This window comes from Theropithecus gelada, chromosome 9, assembly GCF_003255815.1.
Source record: "Theropithecus gelada isolate Dixy chromosome 9, Tgel_1.0, whole genome shotgun sequence".
NCBI lineage: Eukaryota > Metazoa > Chordata > Mammalia > Primates > Cercopithecidae > Theropithecus > Theropithecus gelada.
Window position 1 is genome coordinate 86,159,218 of NC_037677.1, and position 13,357 is coordinate 86,172,574.

Consider the following 13,357-nt stretch of genomic DNA (forward strand, 5'->3'; position numbering starts at 1 on the left):
AGCTGTTTCATCAGCATTGTAAATCTGTTCAGGGCTAAGATTTTCATGAGATATTATCTTAGCAAATTCATCAATGTAATTTTCAGTAGCTTCATCATCAGGAGAAGCTTTTTCACCAAGATTTTAAGATACTTGATTCCATGACACTTTTTAAATTTCTGCAGCCAGCCTTCTGAATATTCACACTCTCCTTCAACATTCAGGTCTTCATGGTATATTCTAGCTTGTTTCATGACCAACAAACCAGTCAGTGGTATATCTTTACTTCTTTGTTGTCAAATTCATTCACTCAACACAGGGTCAAGGTCTTCATTTTTGGCTCTATGCGTTATTTTTCTAATTTTCATTAGTTCCCGGTTATCGCTGTCACTATAAAATTTCAACACCTTGTCTGTTTCTTTAAGTCATATATCGTGGTGGTTCCCATACCATATTCTTCAGTAAGACACCTCACAAACATATGAACATCAAGTTTCTGCAATAACTCCACTTTCTGAGATACTGATAAAGACAGATGCTTCCTTTTCTTCTTCTCACTGTTACCTGTAGGTATATCTTTAGCTCTTTTTGACATTTTCCATGGAATTAATCCCCAAGTCAGAAAATGTCAGCAAATAGAGGCATGTGTGACTTATGGATACAAGTGCTGAGACAATAGAGGCTTCATATTTGTTCACAGTAGGTTTTTTTTGGGCATATAATCCTGGTGCCAAACTTACAAAAACACTTTTGGGTTTCACAGTGTTTTTGTTTTTTGTCCTGTTTTGGAATTGCAGAGTAGAGACTGTAGACCTGCATTAAAAATATCATTTTAATGATGAAAAGACTGAGGCTCAGTTAGTATCTTGCTCAAGGTTATGCAGCTACTACTTGTCTTTTCTGCTTATATTTAGTCTCCTAATATTTGGTCACTTTAACAGACAGAAAAATGTTTGTTTTTCTGGTATTGTCTGCCAAGATGATTTGAGCTAGAATAGTTTTAGCACAGGAACCTGATACTCTTATTTGACTGACACAGTCAGTAGTTGAGCCCCAATGCTGAATAACATGGAGATGCTGTGGCAAGAGGTTAGAGTTCCTAAATTTATAGTTATTGAATATAGATTTTTCTTTTTGTACCAAATGATCTGTTTGGTACTTACTGCCTGTTACTTACTGCTTCACAATGAGCAATCAGGAAAAATGAAAGAGCTCACTGCAAATGTCCCAAACACTCCCACAAGTATTCCCTAAATATCCACTCATTTAAAAGGCTTTTTTGTTTGCTTGTTTCTAAACTGTTCTGAAAATTGTACATCCCAACTGTGACTCAGAATTGTTAATCAAGTTCAGAATTAAAACACATTTTATACATTCTAATAAAATGTTCTTTCAATTTAGAATTCAGAAAGAATTCATTAGCATTTTTAATGACTTTTAAGCTTCTGTGGTTTGAGCCTTATTTCATGGACTCTTTTATAAGTTCCTACTGGAAGGCCAGCTTTTCTTCCTCATTCTCATCTTCCCCATATTTAGAACTTCTTCATATATCTAATATGAACTGTTACAAATGCCTGAAGTTTACTGATTCACTCCTAAGTCTTTCTTTTTCTACTGGGTGTAATAGCAGTCCTTTTGGCTGGACTGTTATAAAAATGAGTAAAAGCACAGTTCTGTAAGACAAAATTCTAAACCCCCCAACTGACTGAATGAACCCCTCTGTTGGCCAAGGGCATTCCAAATTAAACCTGAAAAACTAGTTCAGGCCTTGATGGGAAGGGTGGTGGTTGGGCATACCTCATTGTACCCTCCTCCCTTTGGAATTCAGGCACAAGTGATCAGCATTAACAATAAAACAGAGATCTTAACACTGCCAAAACAGACTCTTTGTAGCAATAACATACCAAATTCTAACCTGACTCCAGTATAGCATCACATGACAGCAGGCCCTGAAAGAAACTGAAGTATTTTACCCCAAAATATATTTCTTTGACATATTTTGAAATGGCTCTGCAAAGCTGTCTCTTGTGGGGATAAGGATCCTATAGATAACCCTTTTTCTTTTCTAGATCTTTTCCTGATCCAGGACAGACTAACTAAAGGTCTTACATAATACCTTTTCAGGTCTGATAAGAGATATTTGCCATCTACTCTCTCTGAAGCCTGCTACTTGGAGGCTTCATCTGCTTAACAAGAACCTTGGTCTCCACAACCCCTTATTTTAACACAGACATTCCTTTCCACTGATTCCAGGTCTTTAGATAATAATTTAGCTCTTTCAACCTATTGCCAATTAGAAACCGTTTGAATCCACCTATGACCTGGAAGTCTCCCTGCACTGCCCACCGCCAATTCGAGTTGTTCTGCCTTTTCAGACTGAACCAATGGACACCTTACATGTATTGATAGTCTGCCTGTTAACTTCTGCCCCTCTAAAATGTATAAAATCAAGTTGTAACCCAACCACCTTGGGCACATGTTCTCAGGACCTCCTGAGACTGTGCCCCAGGCTTTGGTCACTCATATTTAGCTCATAATAAATCTCCTCAAATATTTTCCAGAATTTGACTGTTTTTCATTAACGGCTAGTATAATTCAGAAATGTTTCAATTCTAGTAAATAATTGGGTATTACGTGGAATACCTGGGTGACAAAAATTATCTGTACAATACCTGTGACATGCAATTTACTCATGTAAGAAACCTGCACATGTACCCCTTGAGCCTACAAGTTGGAAAGAAAAAAATTCTAGTAAATATGAGAAATGTATAATATTGAGACTATGTTATATAAAAATATATCATATGTAATATATATTACATAATTTTATATATTGTTTCTATATTATATATTACATATTATTTATATAATATATATTTTATTATAGATTATATATAATATACAAATATATAATATATAACATAAATATTTTATATAATACACATTATGTATTATATAATTTATATTATATATTATATATAACATATACTGTTATATATCATATATAACATATATAACACAACATATTATGTTATATATTATGTTATATATAATTTACATGTTATATATAATATATAATATGTTATATATAATATATAATTTTACTCCTATAAACGCTTACATTTCTTTTAACTTTCTGACTCTGTAATCACACTTAGTTTAAAACACAAACACACTGTACAGCTGGATAAAATATTTTCCTCCCTTATATTCTTATTTTATCAACTTTTTTTAATTTTAAATTTTAAAAATTTTTTTTACTTTTACAACTTTTTTGTTAAAAACTAAGATGTACATACATTGGCCTATCCCTACAGAGGGTTAGGATCATCAATATCACTGTCTTCCACATTCACATTTTGTTCTACTGGAAGGTTTTCAGGGGCAATAACATACTTCAAACTATCTTCTATGATAACAATGCCTTCTTCTGGAATAACTCCTACAGGACCTGTTTGAGGCTGTTTTACAGCTAACCTTTTGTTTTTCTTTTTAACTGCGTTTTTCCTGAGACTAAAGCTAGTCAAGTTGACTCTGAAGAAAAATCACCACCACAGCTTACAGATTCCTTCACTAAGGAGGTAATGGGATCTCATAGCCTAATACATAGTGAATGATTAACAAAGAAATGCTTCTTTTTTTCTCACACATTAAATTTTCTTTTCTTCTCTTTTTTTTTTGGTGGGGGACAGGCTCTGGCTATGTTGCCAGGGTGGAGTGCAATGGTATGATGTTGGCTTACTGCAACCTTCGCCTCCCAGGCTCAAACCATCCTCCCACCTCAGCCTCCGAAGTAGCTGGGACTACAGGAGGACACCACTACACCTGGCTAATTTTTGTACTTTTGGTAGAGACACGGCTTCGCCATGTTTTCCAGGCTGGTCTTGAACTCCTGGGCTCAAGGAATCTTACTACCTCAGCCTCCCAAAACATTGGGATTACAGGCATGAGCCACCAAGTCCAGCTAGGACACATTAAATTTTAAAAAATGTTTATCACAAATTCAAAAAGATCTTATAATAAAAAAATCTCACCCTTTCACATCTCCAGGCCTGCTTTCCAGAGGCAACTATTCTTATAATTTGTTTTTAGTATTTCTGGCAATTACTATACCAAATACTGTATCTTTAAATGATACGCTCCTCCTAATGTTATTTCTTCATGTATCAATTATGGATACCTATGTACTTCCTACAGACAAGCACTTAGCTCTAGATAGTTACATATATTTTTTCCTGTACCAGTTACCTTTGTACACTGAAATGATATGCTTAAACTTCTATATCCTGTTGTCTCATTTCTTGATTTGCACTTTGTAAGATTCTGGTATTACAGACTAAGACTCAATCCTTCTTGTTTCTTCTCTTCCTACACTTTTCCTTCCATACCTCTGCTGAGCAAAACCTAGGCCTTAGAGAATATAATTCTAGCTCTTCTTTAGCATGTCATACAGGGCCCTTTATGATCTAGCCTCTGCCTACTTTTCTTATCTCCTGCCATTACCCACTTCAGCTCTTTTTGACATTTCTACTTCAGCATGACTGTTCACAGTCATGCTGAAGTAGGTATTTAGTTTTTGGAATCTTTTGTGAACTCTTCTTCTTTTTATCATTGTCTCATAGCTTTCCATGGCCTGGAATGGCCTCCTCCTACAATTCACTGGCAAATCCCAATCACTTTCTTCAGCCTACATGCTACATTAAGAAATCTTCCCTAGTAGATGTCCCTTATTACATCAAAAAGTATTTATTGAGTACTTGTTTTGTGCAAGGTACGGTTTTAGATGTGGGGGCTATAGAGGACCAAGATAATAATGAGTTTGCATTCTAATGATTTAATAAACAGATTTAATAAATATTACTACCTTACTACCATTATGAAACCTACTATGTGCCAGGATTATACTAAATAACTTACATATGCTATTTTAATCCTCACAACAATTTTATGAGCCCTATGAGTGGCTGGGCTTGTACTCAATCTCAAGTCTGACTTCACAGCATTACCTTTAAGCTATGTTCACTCTGCTCCCATTACTCCTTGTTCATTTCTATTACAGCATTTGTCATGTTTTGAAATACTTTGCATATGGATTTCCCCATATGAACCACAGGAGATAAAAAAATTATTTTCAGGATGGTGTAGAACCAGTGCCATTCTAGATATATACGAAAGAAGTTAATACATTATATATAATGGGTGCCTAAAGGCTTACGGATTAATTGTCTCTTGAAATCCCAGGTTGAGAAGGGCTGCTTTAGAAGAAGGCCTGTTACGGGCCTCTCAAGGGTAGAGAAATCTGCCACTTAGTGGGTGACTGATAAATTTTTGTTGAACTTGTTATTTAAACCTTTGTAATTAATACACCCTCAAAAGTATTATTTTGGGATTGAAAAGTGAGTTGCTTCAGTCTTGCTTCTAGAAATGGCTTTGCAGTAGGAGTTAAGCACTTAGTATTTTCTTAAGAGAATTCCAGGGGTGTTGGATCCAAACTTTGGGAGGAGAAAGAATGCATGGACTCTAAAACCAGATCACCCAGATTCAAATTCCAGTCTCACTGTTTGTTATATAAATGAAACAAGTTATTATTTAACATGTGCCAGATACTTTTATAAATACTTTACACTATTACCTGATTTAATCTTCAACACTTCTATTTAGTAGATAGCTTTACTCTTTCCTTACCAGCTCCACGCCTCAGTTTCCTCTTCTATTAATAGGAGTTAACAACAAATTGCCTTACAGAGTTACTCTTAGGATTAAATGAGTATAAAGTGCTAAGAATACTACCAGGCATAAAGGAAGTTAGCTATTACTAACAGTAGAGACTGTGGCCAGGGCAGAAAATCACTTTGATGTAACTTAACTTACCAAATTTTTCATTTTATGTTAATATTCACTTTAAGGGCACAGATGGAATTCTTTGGAAAGGGTACTAAATCTTAAGCACTTCCCAATCAAGCTGGCTCTGCATCTCCCTAAGGGAAAAACCCAGCAGCTGGTGCTGAAATGAAAAACATAGGAAAAAATACCTCTAAAATCTGGTCACTTTTCTGCAACTTCTCTGCTATCTTCCAAGTCCACATTATCATTATCTTTTCCTGGAATCTCTTGCAACAGCATCCTCCTTGGCTGCCTCTAGTTTCTCCAGGAGATTAACCTTTTCAAAAGATAGACGCACATTGGATTGTACCATGCCCATGCTTAAAACCGGTTACCCAGTAAGCATTTCACAATACTCAAGTCAGTAACTTGGCTAAGACTTACAGGGTCTGGCCTCGGCCCATGCCTCCAGATTCACTCCCTCGACTCCTCCCCATGGTCTCTACCCAGCCACATAAGCCTTCATTCATTGTTCAACAAATATTGATTTGCTTGTCTTGTGTTACAGAGTCATTGAGGATACATTAGTGACCAAACAAAACACAGTTCTTCCACTCACAGAACTTACATTTTAAGGGGCAGGGGAAAAACAACAATTGCTAGTTGTAAAAAGTATAAAAATGAAATTGAACCTGCAAATAAAAAAAGAGTGCTCACTTGAGATACAGTAGTCAGGAAAGTCTTCTTTAAGAAGGTACTATTTTAGATGTAATCTAAAGGATAAAGGGAAGTGCCACGTATTGAATGGCGAAGAGAGAATTCAGGTAGAGGGAATAACCCATGCAAAGGTTCATACATGCTGGAAAGAAGTTTGTTTGAGGTATCCAGAGCAGATCACCTTACTGTACAGTTAGTGGGCAGTGAGGTTGGCCGACACCTGATTGTGCAGGGCCTGGGAGGCCGTGGTAAAGATCAGAATTTTATTCCTTTTTCCCCCTCCTCTTTTTATTTTAGAAAATCTCAGTTATTTTAGAAAGTTGCAAGACTAGTACGATGTACACCATTATACCCTTCACCTAGATTCACCAATTACTAATATTTTGCCACAATTGCTTTCTCTATTTTATTTTTTTGCCATATCTTTTGAAAGTAAGCTGCAAACACTGTGACACTTTGCTAACTACTTTAGCAAGCGCCAGCACCTTCCAAAAACAAAGGCATTCTTCCACTTAACCACAAATTCATTCTCACATGCAACCAATTTAAAACTGATTCATCTAATATGTAGTTCATATTTAAATTTCCCCAATTGTCCACAAATGTATTTCGCATTTTTTTTTTAATCTATAAACCAACTAAGATTCACAGATTTCATTTGGTTTCTTTTGACTCTCGACTAAAGCAATTCTCCACTTCGTTTTTTTCTTTTTCCTGTCATGACACTGACACTTCTGAAGAAGAGCCTAGGCCTGTTGTCTTGTAGAATGTTCTACATTGTTTTTTTCTGATTGTTTCCTCATGATTAGATTCATGTCAAACATTTCTAGTACAAATAGTATCAGGTGCTATTAGCGATGCTAAGTATCTTCACTTGGTTAAGGTATGCCTAATAAATCTCTTCAGTGTAAAATTCTGTTTTCCCTTTATAATAAATGATCTGTAGGGTGAAATTATTTGAGATACTAACATCCTCTTCCCCGACAACCTTTCAGTTAATGTTTTGTTTTAGCATCTTGCATTCATTAGTTTTAACATTCATAAGCTTACCTACATCAATTTTGAGACTGGCAGTTGCACAATGGGGATGCAGCGAGGGAAGTGACCCTCCGGATCCCGGGATGCCGAGTCTTTTCAGATCCCGTAGGGACAGGACTGGGAAGTGGCTAGCCCGCCATTCCTCGGCCAGTCCTTGGGGAGTCGCAGGACTAAGTGCAGTGGCAGCGGCCTCACTTCGGGCCTTCGCCACATCTTTAGTGCCTCGAGGACAGAATCGGAGATCGGTGTCACAGTCAACAGCGTGGGACCTACGACAGCGGCGAGGAAGCGCACTATTAGTGCCCGACTAGCCGAGCTGCTAGGTAAACGAGACCGTCGGCACCCGGGCTTCCCACGCCTGCTTCCGCTCTTTGGCTGCCCGCATTTCAAGACCCGCCCCCACATTGGAGAGCTTCTTCCGGGAGCCACTAGAAAGTCCGCAGCGCGAGCCGGCGGCGCTCCCTGGCGGAGCTCCGGTCGCCCCACCCACTCCCAGCGTTCAGTGCGGTGCCCTGGCCGCCATTGTTTGAATTTGAAAACGCTAACATCGCAGTGCTTCTCGCGGGTCCGGCTAACCAGGCGACGTTTGCAGGTGAGAAGGTGGCCCGGGGGAAGGTGTAGGGAAGGAGGTGGGTGACTGCATATATATGGGGCCTAAGGTGGGGAAACGGCTTTCGCAATGTGGACATGTTCCGACAGTGCTCGTACCCCGGTGGAGGTTACTGTCAGGAACTGGGTTGCGGAGCGATGGGAACACCGGGTACGCAGCGAGCATTGAGTCATACTATTTCGGTTAGGGTTTAAATCTCGCCTCCACTGCTTATTAGTTGAGTGACGCAAGACAATTCATTTAATCTCTCTGTATCTTAGTTTTCTTATCGGTTAAAAGGCGGCAATAAAGTATCGATTTCTTTCGGCTTTTGTGAAGATTAAATGGTAATGTGTAAAGTTGTTAGTGCTGGCACACAGTAGTTACTAAATGTTTGCAGTCATTAATATTATTATTGTTGTTGCTTCTGTTGTTGAGAAACAGGCCTTTTTTGCCACAGCTAGTTTTCTGAAGCTCTGAGGTGAGCAGTTTGCTCGGCAGGTAGGTAACACGGCCTTTTTGCGGGGGGAGCCGTGTGGTGGCCTCTGTGCACTTATTTCCAGACTACTCCTACTGGTGCTTGGGGCTTGCCCTTCTAGAGTTTTGCAGTGCCAGGCTGAAGAGTTCGTGGCACAGTGACTGCTGTTATTCCCCAGTTTAGAAGGCTTTCTTCATCTCGATTCGCTTCCTGGTTCAGTGATGCCTGTCTGGCACAATTCTCTAATATTTTTTGCTAAAGTACTAGTTTACACAAGTTCATGCCTTGTGGGTTAGGCAGTGTAACAGTGTATGTGTTTTATTACATGTCCAAGACTCCAGATTTTAAATTGTAAAATAACGTAAAATACTCATCAGTTAGTTGTGAAGACTTTTTGAGGCTGTGTGTTGTATAGACCACATTCAGAAACCTCATTCAGTAACAGATTCTACTATTTTTCACTAAAGTCTCCAATTGCGAATTCTTATTGGAGAGAAGATAAATAAAGATGCAGTTTTCCAGTCAGAGCAGCCTTTTGAAATGAAAAATGAGGTCTTGAAGCCTGCTGTCACGAAATATAGTATTACAGATTAGGACCGATTTTGGGGGGGGGGGAGGGGAGAAGAGTTTTTTCTTTATAACCATTATTTTAAGTCATTAGTCAGGGAGTCTTTATCCCTACATAAGTCACTGAATTTGTTGTAGGGGCTACAGAGTGGTATAAGATAAGGTTCTTGCCATCAAGAAGTTTCCAGTTTAGTTGGGTAGGCCATGTATAAGTAGTAGTCATATAAAATTGCAAGAAGTTACATCTCAACACTTTTAGAAATGCTAGGAAGTAGTTTTTTCATTGAAAAATGAGCATATGAACAAATACTTTATTATAACTGCTTTTCGTACACAGGAATATTCTTTTTAATTCAACAGTTTAAAAGATTTATCAACCCTTTTCTTTAAACCAAAAGTTATTATTTGAAACCACAGATGTTTTTTAGTTTTCTGGGCATTTCCATGAACTCTGTGTTTTGAAATGTCAAGCCGGTACTTTAACATTTTGCAAATGCTCCCCGCTCTGCACCCCCTTCCCCGTGATCTAGATCGGTGCTTTCCTTAGTCCTTTTGCAATTTAGGAGGAAAAATCCAGCCACGTTCTTGTGATACGTTTAGGAATTTCAGACTGATCAAGGAAAAAGATTGTCAACAAGGTCACAGGAATAAACAAGGACTTTGACAGAATTGTAGGCAAAGGAAATCCCTCTCAGTATGGGACGTTTTCTAGACCAGGGTGAGGGGCCACCATCCAGAGGGGAAAGAGGGCAAGGGGGATGGGGAGTGGGGAGGAAAGAATCATAGAGGGGCTTACATGTCTAAGTGATGTTGCACAGTGGAGAGTCTCTGGATCATAGAACTCTCAAGGGCAGCAGCAGCTTGGGGGTCTTGATAATCCCAGGTTTTATGTGTCTGGCAAATGTTGGGTGCAGTTTCATGGGGCGTTCAAACCTGGCAGGCTCTAGATGGCTAAAAATATGCTTATTTTGGGCCATATTGAAAGTAAATGGATGCTTCAGAATTTGAGATTGGGACCCCAGCAGGCTTTTTTTTTTGTTTTGTTTTTGTTTTTTTGTTTTTTTTTTGAGACAGAGTCTTGCTCTGTTGTCAGGCTGAAGTGCAGTGGCACGATCTTGGCTCACTGCAACCTCTACCTCCTGGTTTCAAGTGATTCTCCTGCCTCACCCTCCTTAGTAGCTGGGACTTCAGGCGCACGCCACCACACCCGGCTAATTTTTTTGTATTTTTAGTAGAGATGGGGTTTCACCGTGTTGGCCAGGATGGTCTCGATCTCCTGACCTTGTGATCCACCCGCCTTGGCCTCCCAAAGTGCTGGGATTACAGGTGTGAGCCTCTGCTCCCGGCCATAGACTTTTTAATTTTTATTTTAAACATTTATGGTCTTTGATCCAGTGGGCGTTTGAGCTCAGATCCCTACCAGCTGTGAAGAAGTATACAATTTAGGGCCATCATGCAAGGGCCATCTTTGGTTCATTTTGTATAATACCTGTGGGTTTTGCTCGTTACTGCTTTCTTGAGCTAGGGACCTTAGTTTGGGAGTCACTGATCTGGATATTTTATAATCTTGTCAAAAAACAGCTCAGAGTCCTCCCCCTCTCTCTGGTATTGTACATCTAGTAGATTCTCAGTAAATATTAGAATGTTAGTATTTTTTAGTTAAGGTTATCCTTAAGTTTACCTTTTAGTTTAGTGATTTTATGTTTAATTCAATTGTAATAGTTTACTGATGCATTATTCCTATTTAACTTAAAACCTGTGATGTGTCAGGTACTGTTTTGGATGTGTTTACATATATTATTTTACTTTTTACCTGAATTTGAAATTGAAAGTAATTTTTCAGATAGCGGGGTTTTTTTTTTTCCCCCCTTGACAGAGTCTCTCTCTGTCGCCCAGGCTTGAGTGCAGTGGCGCGATCTCGACTCACTGCAACCTCCACATCTGGGGTTCAAGCAATTCTCTGCCTCAGCCTCTCGAGTAGCTGGGATTACAGGCGCCCGGCACCACGGCTGGCTAATTATTTTGTATTTTTAGTAGAGATGGGGTTTCACCATCTTGGCTAGGCTGGTCTTGAACTCCTGGCCTTGTGATCCACCCCCACCCCCTTGGCCTCCCAAAGTGCTGGGATTACAGGCGTGAGCCACCACGCCAGGCCCAGATAACTGAGTTTTAACTTCTAAATGCTAAAAGAAAGTCTATAAGTAACATTCTACAGGAGTCACTAAGTAGAGAACACAAGGTTATAATTTACTCTGTGATCTCCTTACTATTTGAGTTTTGAGAGGATTTCAGGGAGAGAGTAAACGTTTTATACCATCTTTACAGATTACCTGTACTCATGAAACCTCTTTGAATGGATATTATATGAAAATAGTAGGCTGTGTTCAGTATTATTAGATTCAGAGTCTGTAAATATAATTTGATCTTTTGTCTTTCCTGTAGGCTATTGTGTTATAAATGAAGAAATGTAATGCTTTTCTTTTCTAAAATCTAGTTATTTGGGAGGAAGTAGTGGGCTAGACTTTTGAAAGTGTGGGTGGTTTATATGCTGACTTACTAATGTTGTTAAAGAAGTTACTGTTATTCTTGCAGAATGGAATCTAATTTTAATCAAGAGGGAGTACCTCGACCATCTTATGTTTTTAGTGCTGACCCAATTGCAAGGCCTTCAGAAATAAATTTTGATGGCATTAAGCTTGATCTGTCTCATGAATTTTCCTTAGTTGCTCCAAACACTGAGGTAAGTACAAGAAAAGTATTGTGTTGATTATCATGCCTCCTTCTAATGCAAGGGTTGGCAAACAATGGCCTATTTTTGTATTACCTGTTTTTGTACTTAGATACAAGCTAAGAATGGTTTTTATATTTTTAAATAGTGGAAGAAAAATCAAAATAGGAATAATATCGCATAACAAAAATTATATGAATTTCAAACATCACTGTCCATAAATAAATTTTTATTGCATCACAATTGTACTTTTTGGTTTATTTACTACATCCGTTGTGGCACTATCATGGCAGAGTTGAGTAGTTGTGACAGAGACTATAGGGTCTCTAGAACCTAAAATATTAGCTATCTAGCTTTTTACAGAGAAAATTTATTGACTCCTGGATTGGCATGACGTTTTTGAGATTTGTCATGCATCATATATCGTAGTTTTTTCCTTTTTATTGCTAAGTAGTTGTCTGTTGTTCAGATATGCCACATTTCCATTTATCATTTGATGGACGTTTAGGTAGTTTACAGTTTGAGGCCATTATAAGTAATGCCGCTCTGAACATTCTTGTGCAAGCCTTTTTGTGGACTTGCGTTTTCATTTTTCTTTGGTAAATACCTAGGAATACAAACTGTGTAAGTTTAACTTTATGAGTAACTACAAAACTGTTTTTCAAAGTGGCTGTTCCAGCACCAGCAATGTGTGTAGGTTCCAGTGCTTCTACCTCTTTGCCAACACTTGATAATGTAAATCTTTATTTTTAGTGGATGTGTAATGGTATCCTGTTTTGGTTTTAGTTTGCTCTAATGAGCACTCTTTCAAGTATTCTTGGCCATTTTTCTACTTTCTTTGTAAAGTGTCTCTTCAGGTCTTTTTCCCATTTAAATTAGGTTGTTTCATTAGTGTTGTGTGAGAAATCTTTGTGTATACAAATCCTTTGTCAGGTTAATAGTGTCTTGATCAGATGTTTTAAAATTTAAAGGCATTCAATTTAACATTTGTTTTTCTTTTTTGGTGAATTTGTGTGTGTGTGTTCTCTTTAAGAAACTTTTGCGTTCCCCGAAGTTTTTGTCTTACTTTTTCTAGAAATTTTATAGTTTTCATTTGAGCAGTTATATCTATGGTCCATTTTGAACAGTTTGTGTGTGCAGTTGATACAGGGACCCAGGTTAACTTTTTTCTTTTTCGTTTTAGCTTCCATACATTTTTTGAACTACATAAATAGTTATTTCAGCATTATCTATTGAAAAGACTTTCCCCATTGTTCTGGTGCCTTTACAAATGACTGTATATGTGTATCTATTTCTGGATTTTATTCTCTTCCTTTGACCTGTTTGTCCTTATTCCAACACAACACCATCTATTTCTGTAGGTTTATAATGATTCTTGAAATTAGGTAGTGTGAATTCTCCAATTTGCTTTTCTAGGAAAATTTTGGCTTTTCTAGGT

The 13,357-nt window shown here is 38.0% G+C and overlaps 1 protein-coding gene across 1 annotated transcript in view; it reads left to right on the plus strand.

Annotated features, from left to right (window-relative positions):
• Nucleotides 1-7,975: 7,975 nt before the first annotated feature.
• The window catches only part of KIF20B (kinesin family member 20B), a 70,884-nt gene continuing 65,502 nt past the window's right edge, over nucleotides 7,976-13,357 (plus strand). Inside the window, exons 1-2 of the mRNA XM_025397664.1 lie at nucleotides 7,976-8,149; nucleotides 11,784-11,931. Of these exons, the coding sequence (XP_025253449.1) occupies nucleotides 11,785-11,931 (147 nt within the window). The 5' untranslated portion in view covers nucleotides 7,976-8,149; nucleotide 11,784. The remainder of the gene's footprint in view (nucleotides 8,150-11,783; nucleotides 11,932-13,357) is intronic.